The sequence below is a fragment of the Pleurodeles waltl genome, chromosome 11, assembly GCF_031143425.1.
Source record: "Pleurodeles waltl isolate 20211129_DDA chromosome 11, aPleWal1.hap1.20221129, whole genome shotgun sequence".
Lineage (NCBI taxonomy): Eukaryota > Metazoa > Chordata > Amphibia > Caudata > Salamandridae > Pleurodeles > Pleurodeles waltl.
The window spans coordinates 16,343,016-16,363,080 of NC_090450.1; the positions used below are offsets into that span (position 1 = coordinate 16,343,016).

The 20,065-nt window shown below is 47.5% G+C and overlaps 1 protein-coding gene and 1 long non-coding RNA gene across 11 annotated transcripts in view; one reads left to right on the forward strand and one right to left on the reverse strand.

The window, feature by feature from the left end:
* The window catches only part of TNK2 (tyrosine kinase non receptor 2), a 372,582-nt gene that overhangs the window by 323,776 nt on the left and 28,741 nt on the right, over nt 1-20,065 (forward strand). For all 10 annotated transcript variants that reach the window (XM_069212823.1, XM_069212824.1, XM_069212825.1 and 7 more), the window contains one exon: nt 12,904-14,360. In XM_069212823.1, the coding sequence (XP_069068924.1) occupies nt 12,904-14,360 (1,457 nt within the window). The remainder of the gene's footprint in view (nt 1-12,903; nt 14,361-20,065) is intronic.
* LOC138265245 (uncharacterized) overlaps nt 1-20,065 on the reverse strand; it is a 142,903-nt gene that overhangs the window by 48,494 nt on the left and 74,344 nt on the right. The window lies entirely within an intron of this gene.

Sequence of the window (20,065 nt, forward strand, 5' to 3'; positions counted from 1 at the left end):
CCAGGTATTCATTGCCGTTCACCAGAGACACGTCCATGCATTTATACTTCCACCGACCGACAGGTCCAGGTATTCATTGCCGTTCACCAGAGACACGTCCGTGCATTTATACTTCCACCCCCGACAGGTCCAGGTATTCATTGCCGTTCATCAGAGACAGGTCCATGCATTTATACTTCCACCCACCGACAGGTCCATGTATTCATTGCCCTTCACCAGAGACACGTCCGTGCATTCATACTTCCACCTAGCTACAGGTCCATGCATTCATTGCCCTTCACCAGAGACAGGTCAGTGCATTCATACTTCTACCCACCGACAGGTCCATGTATTTATACTTCCACCCCCGACAGGTCCGTGTATTCACTGCCCTTCACCAGAGACGGGTCCATGCATTCATACTTCCACCCCTGACAGGTCCATGTATTCATTGCCATTCACAGAGACACGTCCGTGCATTCATACTTCCACCCCCGACAGGTCCAGGTATTCATTGCCCTTCACCAGAGACACATCCATGCATTCATACTTCCACCCACCGACAGGTCCAGGTATGCATTGCCCTTCACCAGAGACACGTCCGTGCATTCATACTTCCACCCACGACAGGTCCAGGTATTAATTGCCCTTCACCAGAGACAGGTCCATTTATACTTCCACCCCCGACAGGTCCCTGTATTCATTTCCCTTCACCAGAGACAGGTCCGTGCATTTATACTTCCACCCACCGACAGGTCCATACATTCATTGCCCTTCACCAGAGACAGGTCCATTCATACTTCCACCCCCGACAGGTCTAGGTATTCATTGCCCTTCACCAGAGACACGTCCATGCATTTATACTTCCACCCACCGACAGGTCGATGTATTCATACTTTCACGCACCGACAGGTCCATGCATTCATACTTCCACCCCTGACAGGTCCATGTATTCATTGCCGTTCACCAGCGACACGTCCGTGCATTCATAATTCCACCCCGACAGGTCCATGTATTCATTGCCCTTCACGAGAGACACGTCCATGCATTTATACTTCCACCCACCAACAGGTCCAGGTATTCATTGCTGTTCACCAGAGACAGGTCCATGCATTTATACTTCTACCCACCGACAGGTCCGTGCATTTATACTTCCACCCACCGACAGGTCCAGGTATTCATTGCCCTTCACCAGAGGCACGTCCATGCATTTATACTTCCACCCCGACAGGTCCATGTATTCATTGCCCTTTACCAGAGACAGGTCCTTGCATTTATTCTTCCACCCACTGACAGGTCCAGGTATTCATTTCCCTTCACCAGAGACACGTCCATGCATTCATACTTCCACCCCGACAGGTCCAGGTATTCATTGCCCTTCAGCAGAGACACGTCTGTGCATTCATACTTCCACCCCCGACAGGTCCATGCATTCATACTTCCACCCCCGACAGGTCCATGCATTCATACTTCCACCCCTGACAGGTCCATGCATTCATTGCCCTTCAGCAGAGACACGTCCATGCATTTATACTTCCACCCACCGACAGGTCCAGGTATTCATTGCCCTTCAGCAGAGACACGTCTGTGCATTCATACTTCCACCCCCGACAGGTCCATGCATTCATACTTCCACCCCCGACAGGTCCATGCATTCATACTTCCACCCCTGACAGGTCCATGCATTCATTGCCCTTCAGCAGAGACACGTCCATGCATTCATACTTCCACCCACCGACAGGTCCATGCATTCATACTTCCATCCACTGACAAGTCCATGTATTCTTTGCCCTTCACCAGAGACGGGTCCATGCATTCATACTTCCACCCCTGACAGGTCCATGTATTCATTGCCATTCACCAGAGACACGTCCGTGCATTCATACTTCCACCCCGACAGGTCCAGGTATTCATTGCCCTTCACCAGAGACACATCCATGCATTCATACTTCCACCCACCGACAGGTCCAGGTATGCATTGCCCTTCACCAGAGACACGTCCGTGCATTCATACTTCCACCCACGACAGGTCCAGGTATTAATTGCCCTTCACCAGAGACAGGTCCATTTATACTTCCACCCCCGACAGGTCCCTGTATTCATTTCCCTTCACCAGAGACAGGTCCGTGCATTTATACTTCCACCCACCAACAGGTCCATACATTCATTGCCCTTCACCAGAGACCGGTCCATTTATACTTCCACCCCCGACAGGTCCCTGTATTCATTGCTCTTCACCAGAGACAGGTCCATGCATTCATACTTCCACCCGACAGGTCCATGTATTCATACTTCCACCCACCGACGGGTCCATGCATTCATAATTCCACCCCTGACAGGTCCATGTATTCATTGCCGTTCACCAGAGACACGTCCGTGCATTCATACTTCCACCCCGACAGGTCCATGTATTCATTGCCCTTCACCAGAGACACGTCCATGCATTTATACTTCCACCCACCAACAGGTCCAGGTATTCATTGCTGTTCACCAGAGACAGGTCCATGCATTTATACTTCCACCCACCGACAGGTCCGTGCATTCATACTTCCACCCACCGACAGGTCCAGGTATTCATTGCCCTTCACCAGAGGCAAGTCCATGCATTTATACTTCCACCCCGAAAGGTCCATGTATTCATTGCCCTTTACCAGAGACAGGTCCATGCATTTATACTTCCACCCACTGACAGGTCCAGGTATTCATTTCCCTTCACCAGAGACACGTCCATGCATTCATACTTCCACCCCGACAGGTCTAGGTATTCATTGCCCTTCAGCAGAGACACATCCGTGCATTCATACTTCCACCCCCGACAGGTCCATGCATTCATACTTCCACCCCCGACAGGTCCATGCATTCATTGCCCTTCACCAGAGACACGTCCATGCATTTATACTTCCACCCACCGACAGGTCCATGTATTCATACTTCCACGCACCGACAGGTCCATGCATTCATACTTCCACCCCTGACAGGTCCATGTATTCATTGCCCTTTACCAGAGACAGGTCCTTGCATTCATAATTCCACCCCGACAGGTCCATGTATTCATTGCCCTTTACCAGAGACAGGTCCTTGCATTTATTCTTCCACCCACTGACAGGTCCAGGTATTCATTTCCCTTCACCAGAGACACGTCCATGCATTCATACTTCCACCCCGACAGGTCCAGGTATTCATTGCCCTTCAGCAGAGACACGTCTGTGCATTCATACTTCCACCCCCGACAGGTCCATGCATTCATACTTCCACCCCCGACAGGTCCATGCATTCATACTTCCACCCCTGACAGGTCCTTGCATTCATTGCCCTTCAGCAGAGACACGTCCATGCATTTATACTTCCACCCACCGACAGGTCCAGGTATTCATTGCCCTTCAGCAGAGACACGTCCGTGCATTCATACTTCCACCCACCGACAGGTCCATGCATTCATACTTCCACCCACTGACAAGTCCATGTATTCTTTGCCCTTCACCAGAGACGGGTCCATGCATTCATACTTCCACCCCTGACAGGTCCATGTATTCATTGCCCTTTACCAGAGACACGTCCATGCATTTATACTTCCACCCACCAACAGGTCCAGGTATTCATTGCCGTTCACCAGAGACAGGTCCATGCATTTATACTTCTACCCACCGACAGGTCCGTGCATTCATACTTCCACCAACCGACAGGTCCAGGTATTCATTGCCCTTCACCAGAGGCACGTCCATGCATTTATACTTCCACCCCGACAGGTCCATGTATTCATTGCCCTTTACCAGAGACAGGTCCTTGCATTTATTCTTCCACCCACTGTCAGGTCCAGGTATTCATTTCCCTTCACCAGAGACACGTCTATGCATTCATACTTCCACCCCGACAGGTCCAGGTATTCATTGCCCTTCAGCAGAGACACGTCTGTGCATTCATACTTCCACCCGACAGGTCCATGCATTCATACTTCCACCCCCGACAGGTCCATGCATTCATACTTCCACCCCTGACAGGTCCATGCATTCATTGCCCTTCAGCAGAGACACGTCCATGCATTTATACTTCCACCCACCGACATGTCCAGGTATTCATTGCCCTTCAGCAGAGACACGTCCGTGCATTCATACTTCCACCCACCGACAGGTCCATGCATTCATACTTCCACCCACTGACAAGTCCATGTATTCTTTGCCCTTCACCAGAGACAGGTCCGTGCATTCATACTTCCACCCCGACAGGTCCATGTATTCATTGCCCTTCACCAGAGACACGTCCGTGCATTCATACTTCCACCCACCGACAGGTCCATGTATTCATTGCCCTTCACCAGAGACGGGTGCGTGCATTCATACTTCTACCCACCGACAGGTCCATGTATTTATACTTCCACCCCCGACAGGTCCGTGTATTCACTGCCCTTCACCAGAGACACGTCCGTGCATTTATACTTCCATCCACTGACAGGTCCATGTATTCAATGCCGTTCACCAGAGACGGGTCCATGCATTCATACTTCCACCCCTGACAGGTCCATGTATTCATTGCCGTTCACTAGAGACAGGTCAGTGCATTTATACTTCCACCCAGATAGGTCCAGGTATTCATTACCCTTCACCAGAGATGGGTCCGTGCATTCATACTTCCACCCCTGACAGGTCCAGGTATTCATTGCCCTTCACCAGAGACAGGTCCATGCATTTATACTTCCACCCACCGACAGGTCCATGTATTCATACTTCCACCCACCGACAGGTCCGTGTATTCATTGCCCTTCACCAGAGACACGTCCATGCATTTATAGTTCCACCCCCGACAGGTCCAGGTATTCATTGCCCTTCACCAAAGACACGTCCATGCATTCATACTTCCACCCATCGACAGGTCCATGTATTCATTGCCCTTCACCAGAGACACGTCCGTGCATTCATACTTCCACCCACCGACAGGTCCAGGTATTCATTGCCCTTCACCAGCGACAAGTCCATGCATTTATACTTCCACCCACCGACAGGTCCAGGTATTCATGCCGTTCACCAGAGACACGTCCATGCATTCATACTTCCACCCACCGACAGGTCCATGTATTCATACTTCCACCCACCGACAGGTCCATGCATTCATACTTCCACCCCTGACAGGTCCATGTATTCATTGCCGTTTACCAGAGACACGTCTGTGCATTCATACTTCCACCCCTGAGAGGTCCATGTATTCATTGCCCTTCACCAGAGACACGTCCATGCATTTATACTTCCACCCACCGACAGGTATTCATTGCCCTTTACCAGAGACAGGTCCGTGCATTTATACTTCCACCCACTGACAGGTCCAGGTATTCATTTCCCTTCACCAGAGACACATCCATGCATTCATACTTCCACCCAGCGACAGGTCCATGTATTCATTGCCCTTCAGCAGAGACACGTCCGTGCATTCATACTTCCACCCCCGACAGGTCCATGCATTCATTGCCCTTCACCAGAGACACGTCCATGCATTTATACTTCCACCCACTGACAGGTCCAGGTATTCATTGCCCTTCAGCAGAGACACGTCCATGCATTTATACTTCCACCCACCGACAGGTCCAGGTATTCATTGCCATTCAGCAGAGACACGTCTGTGCATTCATACTTCCACCCACCGACAGGTCCAGGTATTTATACTTCCAACCCCGACAGGTCCGTGTATTCACTGCCCTTCACCAGAGACACGTCCATGCATTTATACTTCCACCCACGACAGGTCCATGTATTCTTTGCCCTTCACCAGAGACGGGTCCATGCATTCATACTTCCACCCCTGACAGGTCCATGTATTCAATGCCGTTCACCAGAGACACGTCCATGCATTTATACTTCCACCCCCGACAGGTCCAGGTATTCATTGCCCTTCACCAAAGACACATCCGTGCATTCATACTTCCACCCACTGACAGGTCCATGTTTTCATTGCCCTTCACCAGAGACACGTCCGTGCATTCATACTTCCACCCACCGACAGGTCCAGGTATTCATTGCCCTTCACCAGAGACAGGTCCATGCATTTATACTTCCTCCCACCGACAGGTCCAGGTATTCATTGCCGTTCACCAGAGACACGTCCATGCATTCATACTTCCACCCACCGACAGGTCCAGGTTTTCATTGCCCTTCACCAGAGACAGGCCCATGTGTCCAGAGTCCCACCCCACAGGCAGGTCTATCCATTCATGGCCCTTCACCGGAGACAGGACGTGCATTTATTGCCCTCCCCAGAGACCGGTCCATGCGTCCAGAGACCCACACCACAGGCAGCTCTAACCACTGAGGATCCTTCACTGCAGACAGGACTGTGCATTTATTGCATGTCCTTCTCCAGGAACGGGTGTTACATCCACTTACCCTTTCAGACTGGTCCATGCATTAATTGACTGTCACCAAACACAGGCCCATGCGTTGGATGACCTTCTCCAGAGATGGACCATGTCCCTTTCCCAGCACTTTCCTGGTGGCTCGTCCTCGCGTTCACAGGCTCTTCCCTGGGTCCAGGCCCTCGCATTCACAGCGCTTCCCCGCATTCACAGCGCTTCCCCGGGTCCAGGCCCTCACATTCACAGCACTTCCCTGGGTCCAGGCCCTCGCATTCGCAGCGCTTCGCTGGGTACAGGCCCTCGCATTCGCAGCGCTTCGCTGGGTCCAGGTCCACGCATTCGCAGCGCTTCGCTGGGTCCAGGCCACGCATTCACAGCGCTTTCCCAGGTCCAGGCCCTCACATTCACAGCACTTCCCTGGGTCCAGGCCCTCGCATTCGCAACGCTTCGCTGGGTACAGGTCCTCGCATTCGCAGCGCTTCGCTGGGTCCCGGTCCACGCATTCACAGCGCTTCGCTGGGTCCAGGTCCACGCATTCGCAGCGCTTCGCTGGGTCCAGGCCACGCATTCACAGCGCTTCCCTGGTTCCAGGTCCACGCGTTCACAGTGCTTCCCTGGGTCCAGGCCCTCGCGTTCACAGCGCTTCCCTGGGTCCAGGTCCACGCATTCACAGCGCTTCGCTGGGTCCAGGTCCACGCATTCGCAGCGCTTCGCTGGGTACAGGCCCTCGCATTCGCAGCGCTTCGCTGGGTCCAGGTCCACGCATTCGCAGCGCTTCGCTGGGTCCAGGCCACGCATTCGCAGCGCTTCGCTGGGTCCAGGCCCTCACATTCACAGCACTTCCCTGGGTCCAGGCCCTCACATTCACAGCACTTCCCTGGGTCCAGGCCCTCGCATTCACAACGCTTCCCTGGGTCCAGGCCCTCGCATTCACAGCGCTTTCCTGGGTCCAGGTCCTCGCGTTCCCAGCGCTTCTGCACAGACATCTCCAGGTACTCACACTCCTTTCCTGAAGACAGATGCACTCACATCTCTTCCCCACTCCGATGGTCCATGCATCCACAACCTTTCCCCTGAGGCGTGTCTGTAACCTCACTTTCAGTGTGTGTAGTGGTTGTACAGTCTCCTAACCCACCATAATCCCAGACACCCTTCCTAACTGCTGTCTCAGGCACAGGTTTGCCTTTCCCTGGTGGGAGCTCCTTGGGTCCTCTTCGAGGGTCCTACCGCCTGTGAGTAGTTGGCCAAATTAGGAAACTGGTGGTGAGGCCTAGACCGCAATATAGTGGGTACGCCCGAAGCGCCTGCTCTGTTCGATTCTGCGCCTAGAGGGACAGGCAAATATCTGCCAGGCACCACTTCCATCCCAGAACTCTCCCCCTTACCAGAAGGCAGACGGAGGGACACAGTGAATTCATTAGCCAGACCTGTAGCCAGATCTCCCAGCAAGCCTCTGCCTGACATGGCTGCACCCCCTCCCTTCTGAGAAGATGCAGGGTCTGTTCACGTTTGGACTGTTTGAGTCAACCTATGCCCAGAATCTTGGTTCTTGCCAGTTTCTAACATTTTGCAGTGGCTTGTGTTTTTGAGTGACTCACAGAATGGGGTTTGTTTTTCAGCAGCTCACTGTGATTTCTTTTGTGGCTGGCTCAGTGTGATGTTTTGTGGCTGGCTCACAGTGTGATGTTTTGTGGCTGGCTCACAGTGTGATGTTTTGTGGCTGGCTCACAGTGTGATGTTTTGTGGCTGGCTCACAGTGTGATGTTTTGTGGCTGGCTCAGTGTGATGTTTTGTGGCTGGCTCACAGTGTGATGTTTTGTGGCTGGCTCAGTGTGATGTTTTGTGGCTGGCTCACAGTGTGATGTTTTGTGGCTGGCTCACAGTGTGATGTTTTGTGGCTGGCTCACAGTGTGATGTTTTGTGGCTGGCTCACAGTGTGATGTTTTGTGGCTGGCTCACAGTGTGATGTTTTGTGGCTGGCTCACAGTGTGATGTTTTGTGGCTGGCTCAGTGTGATGTTTTGTGGCTGGCTCACAGTGTGATGTTTTGTGGCTGGCTCACAGTGTGATGTTTTGTGGCTGGCTCACAGTGTGATGTTTTGTGGCTGGCATGGTGTGATTTTTGGGGTCTGGGTCACAGTGTGATGTTTTGTGGCTGGGTCACAGTGTGATGTTTTGTGGCTGGGTCACAGTGTGATGTTTTGTGGCTGGGTCACAGTGTGATGTTTTGTGGCTGGGTCACAGTGTGATATTTTGTGACTGGTACACACTATGATTTTTTTTGTGGCTGGCTCACAGTGTGATTTTGTTTGAGTAGCTCACAGAATGTTTTTTAGAGTGCCTCACAGATGGTTTGTGAGTGGTTCAGTTTTTGAGTAGCTCACGGTGTGGGAGTACCTCACTCTGTGTTTTTGTTATGGTATAGGTATTTTAAAGCAGTTAATCTCTAGCCTCTCGGCACTAGATCCATTAACTCAACATATGAGAAAGCGAAGGAAGGAACACCTGAAACTGGGTATAAAAAGATTTCAGTAATGCAGTTTTTAGATGCCTTAATGGAGTTGAGATCTGTATACTTCAGCTGTTTAATATAGTCATTAATCGCAACCTTCCTCTGGTCCTGTGGACCTTTGATTGTCGACTGAAAGAGTAAGGAAGGCGCTAGCGTCATTAATACATTCCAATCACAGTGAACCCAATGGGGCGCTACTGAAATGACAGAGGATGGTGTCCAAACCAAAAGCGATGTATTAGTAATTTAGTGAAAGTTATAATTCAGTCAATTACCAATCAGCTTATTTAATAAGCATATATTGTTCAAATGATCATGCAGTCTGAATTTGTATATTATCAGGAAAATGCTGCAAAATATGATGCCATAGAGACGGCGGGATATCCGACAAACTGGATGCTCTGTGTAGAATAGGGAAGTTCCTTGATGGAACCTAAGTGCCAAGGAGATTTCTAAGAGGAAAGTGTCAGCATCAGGTGAACCAAGTTTAAGGTTCAGGGGAGAAACAGGGGTCCTGAAGCATAAAGCTCAACCTCCCATGCAGGGGTCATCGGCGGAGTTGAGACTAGTTCTCCTCTCCGCGAAGTCAGTTCTACAAGCCTCTCCCCATCGGTTCCCACCAAACGGACCAGTCAGCGGATGGTATTCTCTGGGAGCGGGTAAGTCACCCTAGTTCCCCAGCACTGGGCAGAGACACACATCTGCACATCCTTGAAGTTAGCAAGAGTCCGGTCTGCCTGGTACAGGACCATTTACCCCATCCCCATGCACTACATATCCACAGCCAAATTACACGTATCCGTAACTGTCCTGTGGTTTCAATAAAGTAACAATGAGGCTTTTCTAACTAACAAGTATTGTGATACAACACTTGTAGAGAGAAAAAGAGCATGAAACGTACCGAGCATTTTGTAAGCGAGTAATTCGTGTGACTCGGGCCTGGTTGCAAGTTAGGCTGACTTTAGAAAAACATGGGATGTGAGGCGTCCAGTTAACATAAGGAAATACATCAATTACATTTCGGGTACATTTGTTTGGCTCTCACTGGAAGCAAACACAACCACCTACTGCTATTCAATGAATACGGTGCACCCAGATTAATAAGGTTATGGTATATTGCGCATAAAAGATATATACGTCCACGAGGCGCTAAACTGGGCTGCACCATCTTTGAACTTCATCAGAGAGGTTTGGGAGCAGAGTTGGGTAGGTAGAATGTTTCATTCTATTGCTGCTGCACAAGAAAAACCTTCAGCCTAACGAAGGGTATGGGTTTTTGGAACGTCTAGTGGGAATTTTCCCACTGATCGTAAACATGGTGAGGGAGAATGGACCTTTAACTGAGAGAAAAAGGGGGGCTTGACTGTGCACCACTTGAAGTAAGTAATAAGCTAAATAAGGTTACAAATTGAATTCCTTGTGCCACAGCAAGCCAGTGCAGAGGGCAAAGAATGAGTGATATAGTCCCTAATTGGGCTGTTTGAAGGACCACGAGCGGCTCTGTTTTGCCTTCATTGTATTCTTCTTCTTATCAAGGTCCAAGGAAGGGACAAGGAACATGCTTTTGTAAAGTCCAAGCAAGACCGAATAAAGGTGGTAATCACTTGCTTATGACAGGAAAAGAGGATTTTAAATGCAAAAACCTTTCTGAGAACTTTAGAAACAACTTCTGGTGAACTTAGTTATTTCTGGGTCAATAGATAAAACTGCATCCAATGCGACTCCCAGATTTTTTAAGTAGTTCACAAGAGAGGATGCGGGTCCCATAACCTCTATCCAGAAAGAGTCACTCCCAGTTCTTGTTAAAGTTCTTGGTGACTGACACTTTGGGCCAAGAGGGGTTCAATTAAAAAAAATTGGCAGCCATCCACTTCAAAAAAAGAGGGGATTTAGGAGGAATTATGGTCCAGTGTATATCCTCCCAGTGGAAATATCAAGAAATACGTAATACACTGTTCCAACCAAAAAAGAACGAAAACTAATGGCGGGGGTCCTAAATTTTAGGAGCAAGAAACCTCACACATCCAGAGGATGTCATGCTTCATCATCGGTATTGCTCCTCGTCAGACCGGCGCTGCAATGTCTGACGGGCACCACCCCTAATGGGGGGGCTCTTTGCCGGAGATCTTTTGCAATGATGGTGCCGAGACCCCAGAAGTGAATAAGTGAAAAAGGAGATCGAAAAAAATCGTGGTTAAAATTGGCTCACACAACTGCCACTGTGTCGATAGTTTTATTGGACCAGATGGACGGTCAGGGCCAAGATTAAAAGATATATACAGTCAAAAGAGTGAACCAGAGGTAATGCTCAATCACTCTGTATAGGATAGTGAAGGGGGGAATTGGGGATTTGCCAAAACCTACCCTATCGTGGGTCAACATGTTTCGCATCCTGGTGGTCCATACGGATCCAGTGATGCTTCATCAGGACCTAGATGACTACGTTAATCTCCAATTTATATGAGCCACATATGTTTCCTAATACGAGTGTACAGTTTAACAAAAGCCAGAGATTATCTGGGAGAAATAACCGTCACTTACATATACATGGAACTACTAATTCCTATTTGTCGCCCGTCCTACATTAGAGAACGAGCTTCCTAGGAACACATAGACCTATAATCCAGCGTAACTAACGTTTGCTAGATACGGTGCTGGTGGGCGGAGAACCTACCCAGGTCCGTGGTCCCTGCATCCACTTCATACAAAACCGAGTTTCCTGAATGCAGATGACTGCATAAGTGGATTTGCCAGTTTTTGAAGTCAATCTGAACAAGAACTGTGTGTCAGCGTGTATCTATAATTCCACCTTTGTATTTTGTAGGGCAAAAGCTAGTGGGAACCATATACATTTAAGAAGGATAGGAGTTCATTTTCAGCGTTGAGAAGCTCCTCAGTTGATGCTGGTACCCGAAGAGTGATCAGAGCGATGGAAAACAACAGTTTCATGAGAGCCCTCAGGAGTGATTTGACGCCTTATAGCACAGTCCTGAAGCCCAAACATTTTATCCATTTCAAGAAGGATAAACTGATCTATGGTATCAAATGCTGTTGAGATGTCAAGGAAAACCAATGCCCGACCTCCCTGCGGTCTACCATCATTCGGAGGTCATAAAGTACTGAGATTGCTACAAGTTCTGTAGTCTCTCAGGCCTAAAGCAGCTTGTTGTACTGTAAGGAGATTCCTGGATTCAGCATCCCACTGAGACCCTATGGGTGATTAGCCGTGCTTTACAAATCCATGATTGATTGATTGATTGATACCACTGAGGTTGATAGAAAGCAAGTTATTCCATTAATTGTGAAAGGCTTACAGGCTGCTCTTTGACCCTGTATAAAAATGACAATGTATCCGAGTGTGTCTCGGGAGTCAGCACTCCACAGGTGGTGGAAGTGTGTTTGTATAGGGGATCTCCTGCAAGTATCATGTGAGGTCACAGAGACTTGTCCGCGTGACAGATGAGCAGTACGCGACCAGCACAGCACAAACTCTTCCCCGCAGTGGGGCGCGAAAAAGGCTAACCTCGACGTCCGTGAGGATGTTGGCCTCGAGGTGCTTTAGGGACTATCAGAGGAGAAGGCAGTGTTACAGGGGGACCAAGGCACGTTGATGCAACATGACACAGAAACATAAATGTAACATCAGATCATTAAACAAGCATAGATCCTAAAATAACGGTGACCTCCTAGCCAACGGTAACTGAGATACTGAGCACTGAAGGGCGAGTCAAGGAAGGAGGGCTTAGCCTGATAACACTGGTAGTGACAGAGTCCGCACAGCAACACTCCTAGCAAAAGAAGGGAGACTAAGCGTCTCTGCTGGTGGCCAACTGTGCCAAGTGAATGTAAACCTTAAATCCAGCTACCCAAGGGAGATATTGGGGAAGAGGGAGCTCGCCTTAAAACTGAGAGGCTGCCATTATAAAACCATCCCATCTGCTTATATTTGCGCTCCACCCTTAGGATGGTTTTAGGAACTCTGCTAAACAATAGGCGCGATTGTGTCGTTGACTAGCGAGTGATGTGCCTTTAGCGTTCACCACTGCCGTAGTAATGCATGTTCTCTTTTGTTCCAGGGCCTTCCTATGACCCAGTCAATGAGGACGAGGACACTGTCTCATCGGGGCTGAAAAAGCTGTACCTGAAGAAGCAGATCCCAGTGAAAGGACTGAAGCTCATCAAGCCTTCCGCGCGAGTGGCAGGCACAAAGATTATCGACCGGCAGCCATGTGGGTCCAAAAGCCCTGGCTTCCTCTCATCTGAAGTGACATTGATCGACTTTGGAGATGAGGTCAGCCCCTTGAGCCCATCAACGCCTTCCCCGGTAGCGGAACTTACTGCGCCATCGTTAGCCAAGTTAGCGATGGAGGCTTTCTCTCTGTTGGACAAGACCCCCCCACAGAGCCCCTCCAGGTCCCTCCCGCGGCCTCTGCATCCAACACCAGTGGTGGACTGGGACTCCAAACCTTTGCCTCCACCACCAGCCTACGACGATGTGGCTCAGGACGAGGATGACTTTGAAGTGTGTTCAATAAACAGCTCGGATGTTCTGTTGGCTCAGAGGTCCAAGTATGAGCTAACAGACCTCCAAAAGACTAAGGAAAAGGGGGAGACAAACTATGCATTTGTTCCGGAAGGAGAGAAGGGTGGCGGAAAGGCGAAAGCGTTGGAAGATAACCTTTTTCTCCCACCCAAGGAGGTGAAACCAGCTAGCTTTTCACAGACTTCGGAGATCTTTGAGGAACTTCAGCAGGAATGCATGAAACGCCTCAATGTACCTCTGACCTCCTCTGTGGCGCCTAGTCGTAGCCCTAGCATGAGTCCATCCTTTGTGAACGTTACCTTAACATCATCTGAGGACAGACCGCTCATTCCACCGCGCATCCCCATCCCACCCAGGCCCATCAGGAGGAACGAGCACGGCCGCTGGTCGGGGGAGCTCTCCCCAGCCTCCTTTGGAGAGGAGGACCGGCCGCCCCAGATTCCGCCCAGGGACCCTTTATCCCAGCCCTCATCTAGGACTCCCAGCCCCATGCCCCTGCAGGTGGGTTCCCCTCAGCAGAGGGTAAACCACCTCTCTTCCATGACTGTGGGGGCATATCTCTCCACGTCTCCCGGCAAGCCCATGCCCACCACCCAGAGCTTTGCCTCGGACCCAAAATATGCCACCCCAAAGGTGATCCAGGCCCAGGGCAATGACTGCGCTAAGGGGCCCTGCATCCTTCCCATCGTGAAAGATGGGAAGAAAGTGAGCAACACACATTACTACCTGCTGCCCGAGAGGCCACCCTATCTGGACAAGTATGAGAAGTTCTTTAAGGAGGCGAGAAGCCCAGAGGAGGCCGCCACCACCACCAGGACAATAACCACAGCCACAGTCCGGCCCATGATGCAGCAGTCAGACTTTAAAACGAACTTCTCGTCCAACAATAGCAACTCTGGGTTCAAGTGTCCTGTGAAGATGTCACACAGCCTGCAGAAAATTGTTTACGACGGGCCCGACGGTTTCAAGCCCTCTGAAAAAATCAGACTGGTAAGTGTTGCTCATCCTGTCCTGTTTCCTATGTATTGTATTGTATTGTAATAGCATTTATATAGCGCTTACTACCCCTGACAAGGCGTCAAAGCGCTTTTCGGTGAGTAGCATGCTACTCTGGAACCCAACAAGAATTAGTGATGGATTAGTATCAGGAAATATGAGTACAGTTTTAGTGTTATTATGGGTTAATTTGAGCCGTGGATATGAGAGTTTGTTAGTTAGATTGACTGGAGTGATGGAGGGGTGGAGGAGGAAAGAAATCCAGAAGGGTTAATTGGGAGTATATCCCTCATTTACTCAACCCAAAGGCTTGGGATGAGTAAAGGGGGATGGAAGAGTCTGTGGAAGGGTTAGGGAGAGCATAGTAGCAGGGTGAGATAAATGAGGGAGAATTTAGTAGGGTTGTGTGGGAGGTCACGGTAGTAGAGTGAGGTTTGGTGAGTTAGATGTGGAAGCGGAGGGAAGAGCTTAGGCAGAGTTATTTAGGAGATGAAAGTAGTAGAAAGGATTTGGGATGAGTCCGAGTGGGAATGGAGGATAGTTTGATAGCGACATGACATATGATGATGGGTAGATAAGTGTGATAAGATGAGAGCAGGGATTCATAAATATCTAGTATAACAACCCACCCAGGAGCCATGCAATGACCCACGAACATGCCAAGCACAGAAACAACATATACACATACATACATATATAAATATATATATATATATATATATATATATATATATATATATATATATATATATATATATATAAATACACATACAAACAAACATGAATACACACACATATATGTACATACACTACATTATTAGAACCATGGGTAAATATATAAGGTATAAGGTGTAAGTACCTAGGGGACCCACTACAAACCAGGCCAGCCTCCTACAACAGTACCTTCCGTTCGGTTCACAAAAGGCTACCAGGAACACAGTTTTAGACAGAGGTTTAGTGATCTTAGTTTAGAGTTTATGGGGTGCTTAAATATCAACTCCTGGCAAAAGCTTTCAAAATTACAGCATATGGTGTGGGGTAGCAAATTTAGACATGTATACAGTTTACAGGAAGGATGTGTAGAAGTGTGCAGATTATATTGGCAGCTCTCACATTTACAAGAGGCTCAGGAGACTGGAAAGCCTGATCGAATACCTCATACTAGATTATCAGTATTCCCCTTAGAATTTTTATGTGGCTACCCATTCAAATTGTCGGCTTCAGCTTCTGGTAAGACTTGTGTAGACCAGAGTGACCTCAATCAGTTTAGTGCCAACATTTGCCCTAGTCATTCATTCATATATATTGCAGTTTTCTAGCATGCAGACAAGACTTAAATTGGGGGGCGTGGGTCAAATAGCTTTACACAGAACGTAATTACAAGTGAGAAGCAACACATCAAAACGTTGGACAATTTTTTCTATAAGGCCATTTCCGTGGCTCTATATAGACTTATCACAGGTGAGTGCGATCCCGAAGTAACTGATATTTTGACCCTCTTTAGAAGGTTTTGAAGAAATTCATTTGGCACACACTCAGGCAAGGGTTGTCAAAGTGTTCTTTTCATTTGGAAGGCTGTAGCTCAGTAAGGAGAATACAATATGTTCATTTTACCCAAGGCTAACATATAGGCTCATAATGCACTGGGAGAAAGATATAGGGCCTGATTACAACTTTGGAGGAGGTGTTAATCCGTCCCAAATGTGACGGATATACCACCAGCCGTATTACGAGTTCCATAGGATATAATGGACTCGTAATACGGCTGGTGGTATATCCGTCACTTTACCGTCACTTTTGGGACGGATTAACACCTCCTCCAAAGTTGTAATCAGGCCCTTAGTCACACTGGCTGGCATGTGAGGAATGGCAGGTCTCAGATAGAGTTTAGATGCCACCTGTGACATCAGGCTCTTACCGTCAACATTACTTTTATGAAGTATCGTAATTCAGCACAGGTGTCCTGTTATTTCAAACGAGACGACTAAACACTACTTTTCTACAAATTAATTGGTTGTTGAATGATAACCAGAGATCATAACTGTTCCAGTCGTCTGCTGATTCAAAACTTTTATATTTTGTGACGGAAGGAAAGTGTAACGCCTCCTGCCTTCTCTTCTCAAACCTTGGCCTTGGATTTTTTATGGAGGGCACTTGGACTGAAACTTTCTACTGGTAGATCATGGATGCAGTGCTGCGAAGTAGCATCTGATCGCAAATTAGCGACTACATTCATTTCTTTATGAATAGTATTGCAGTTAGTGTTTTACCACATACCTGTATGTTTGCATGTAAGAGAAGTGCCTAATGGGCCGACACAATCTACTGTTGGTTGTTCTTCCAACAAATAATGTATTGAGTAGGGATTCGCCAGGAACAATACACAAGATCATTCCTCAATTCCTTGCACCACCCAAGTCAACTATTAAAGAAATAACCATCAAAACTTAAAAATGCGTTACTACCGCAGACACTAACAAAAGTTACATTTTACAACATGCACTTTCTACAGCCTCTGCTGGTCCTAGGATGTAGGAAACCCAGTCCTCTAAATAGACACCATCCTGTAGTATTTTGACCGTAGACTCATTCGACACATTCCCAGTTCCTCTGTGCAGGTTTTCTTTCTTGCCTGTTGAATTCTCAGTTCATGGAATGTATTCTTCATGTGCTACTTAAATTAGAAACACCATCCTTGTCAGCCAAATAGAAATAAAATCAGTGGCAACGATATCGAGTCATAACTCCAGGGAGGCTTGCTAGAAGCCTCAGTTGCACACCTGAAGTCCACCATCCTCCATCACTAAATGTGTTTGTTTTCTGAAAGACAGACATTTCAAATCTCTAATTTTGTTCATCAGAAGTTGACTGAGCAATGAATGTTTCATGTTCTGGCAGTTCAGAATGAATGTCTGGTGGGTTTCTGCTGCCTATGTTAAATAAGCTTTCAGTGCATTCTGGGCCAGCTGTCCGCTTTGGTGCAAATGGTGTCAATACTGCTTTCTCAAGCATTGCAGTGCTCACACTTGTTGTTTTGTGCTTGGGTCTGGTAGCTCTTCAATTGGAGGGTCTTCCAAATGTAATAGTTCAATTCAGTCAATTAACTTTTATAAAGCGCAACTATTCACCCGTAAGGGTCTCAAGGCGCTGTGGGGGTTAGGTTCTCTGTGATTCAGCTAGGCCTAGAGGTCCTTCCTGAATTGAGGTAGTGATGGTGACTGCCTCTGTCACATTCTTGTTGACTTCATAGATTGGGATATTTCTGGCAGCTGCCGTGGTCTACTGGGTAAGTGGAGTGTTATGGTTTCTACGAGTTGATGGACACCGGTCTCCTCCTCGTTCTCTTTGCAGTGGAATCACCATTCTTGTTTCTTTTCTTGCCACAACTGGCACTGGCTCTCTGTGGGTGGGACCAAATTCTTTATTCCAACTTCTGAGCCACAAGTTGTACGACATTGGGTAGGCAGCTGAATATAGCAGACAGCACTGATGGAGTTGTAGCCTGTTGAGCGTTGCTTAAACTTTAATTATGGTGCAATTGGTCATGAGGATTTTCCACTTCTAGAAGGTCAGGCACACACATTTTCATACCAAACAGTTTATATTGCACGCAGTTCATCGAAACATGCCTAGGCATATTATTTAAAGCTCTTTGTGCGATATATAGGTTGTTTAGTTAAGGTTCACTGTAACCTAAAACCCCTCACACTCGAGGCTTATTTATAAAATAAAAAATAAAAAACTATTGGCTCGCTCTACTACCCCATTGAATGTGGGCCTGAAGGGATGTGAGATTTGAAATTCTTCGCCTATTTCAATGAGCGATTCCCGGTTGTGATCTGACTGAAATGCACACACTGCACCCATTGCTATTAAGTAAAGTAGGTTCTTTACAACTGCAAGAACATTAACTTATCCCTGTGGCCGCACCCACATAAATTAAAAGAGTATTACACTACCAGTATTTCTACTTATTTATTGGTTTCAGTGGGCTGGAAGATCGAGCAAACAATTTAAAATGACTCTGCTGCTTTTACCAGAGGGATTTCAGGTGACTTCAGTGTAGGGGAAGTTTTCGGCTATTGAAAGATTACATACTGTGGTGTGTACTGCAGAATTATTAAGACATCAGTGGCCACCCATAGAGTAGCCAGGACTCTTGCTTGTGGGAATCTATTCTTCATGAGTGCTGCCCTTATCAAATCTAACCCAACCGATTCATTCGGTATGTCTCAATCACCTAGTTCTGTTAATGTAACTTTATGGAGCCAATTTTGTCCTTAGGTGTTACGGTGGAAAGAAAGAGTCTGTGCTCACTTTTTGTGTGACAATTATATTGCTGAGTGTATTTGGGGTCAAGTTTTGTTTGCATCTGGTTTGTTGCTGCTAATTTGAGTTCCTGCACCACAGTGTATGCAGCTCGCTCTGTGGCTAAGTTGCTTTGGAGTGGATTTCTTCTCTCTGGTGAGCCAGAATGTGCTGACCATCCACCATTGGAAGCCGCCGTCTGAAGTCAGGTATCTGTGCCCAGAGCTGTATTATTCCCTGTGAGTCCTTGTAAATCATTTAATTCCCAATGTTTTAAATCTGAATTGTACACAAAAAGATGAACCGGAAGCAATCAGCATTGAGGCTCAAGCACCTGCATGCTGTAGCACTAGGAGGAGTGCTTTTAATTCAGGTATTTGTGCTGTTGAACTACCACAGGGCTTCACTTGTTATATTTTATTTGAAATTCAGATTCCTTGAACTTTTGTGCCTATCACAGTGTGTGCCAATCTTTCCTTACAAAAGACACTCTGATAATTACTTTTGCTTTTGTTGAAGGGATATGTGGATGCTGCATGAATTCCTGTGTGTTTAATGATGGATCATATGCAAATTGAGTGTCTGAACTGGTTTGACTTACTGCCCACAGCCCTTAATGTACATGTAGGGCTCTATATTTGGTATACTTTATTTACTATTTGCCTGTAATTACTCTATGGATGTAGCTATACTCATGTTTTTATTGTTGTGTGTAGTGGGTCCTCCTTTGATGATAGCCATCTGCACTGCTGTCAGGAATTGTTTTATTGAAATAATGAGCTCCTTGCTTGTTTTGGTATAAATGTGATTTGTATTAAATTGGTGCAGTATCATTAATCCAGAATGATGTGCATTTTGTACTCGTATGTTTTGCAATGTTGGTTCAAATTGCAATGTCCAGTACTAACCTCCAGGATTTATTTGGTTTTAATACCAGAAAAATAGTGGTTTTCATGGTTCAATTATTCCCATATTTTGCAGATCTGATAGACACTTCTAGCCACAGATTCCTTACCTTGGCATTATCCCCAGGTGTCGGACTGGTTCCGGGCATTTTTTAAGAGCAGTACCCCTCTGTGCCAGAAGGTGGCGTTGATCGACTTTGTGTGGTGTCGTTAGCATTGTCTGTGCCAGAAGTGCCATGCACGGTTCCTATATAGGCGCCACTCAACACTCTGATGTCATTTCTTTTTCTTTTCTTTCCTCACCAGTCAGTGCAGATCCAGGGAGAGCTACCCTTTTTGATTAACCTTTTTTTGACTTTTGTCAAAGTCTCTTTGAGAGAAGCTTTTCCTGGTAAGGCAGGGATGTCTTTTTGGAAGGACCGCTTCAAGCCCTGCGGCACCTGTCACCGCTTTATGTCGGTGATGACCCTGCACCTTGTGTGACTT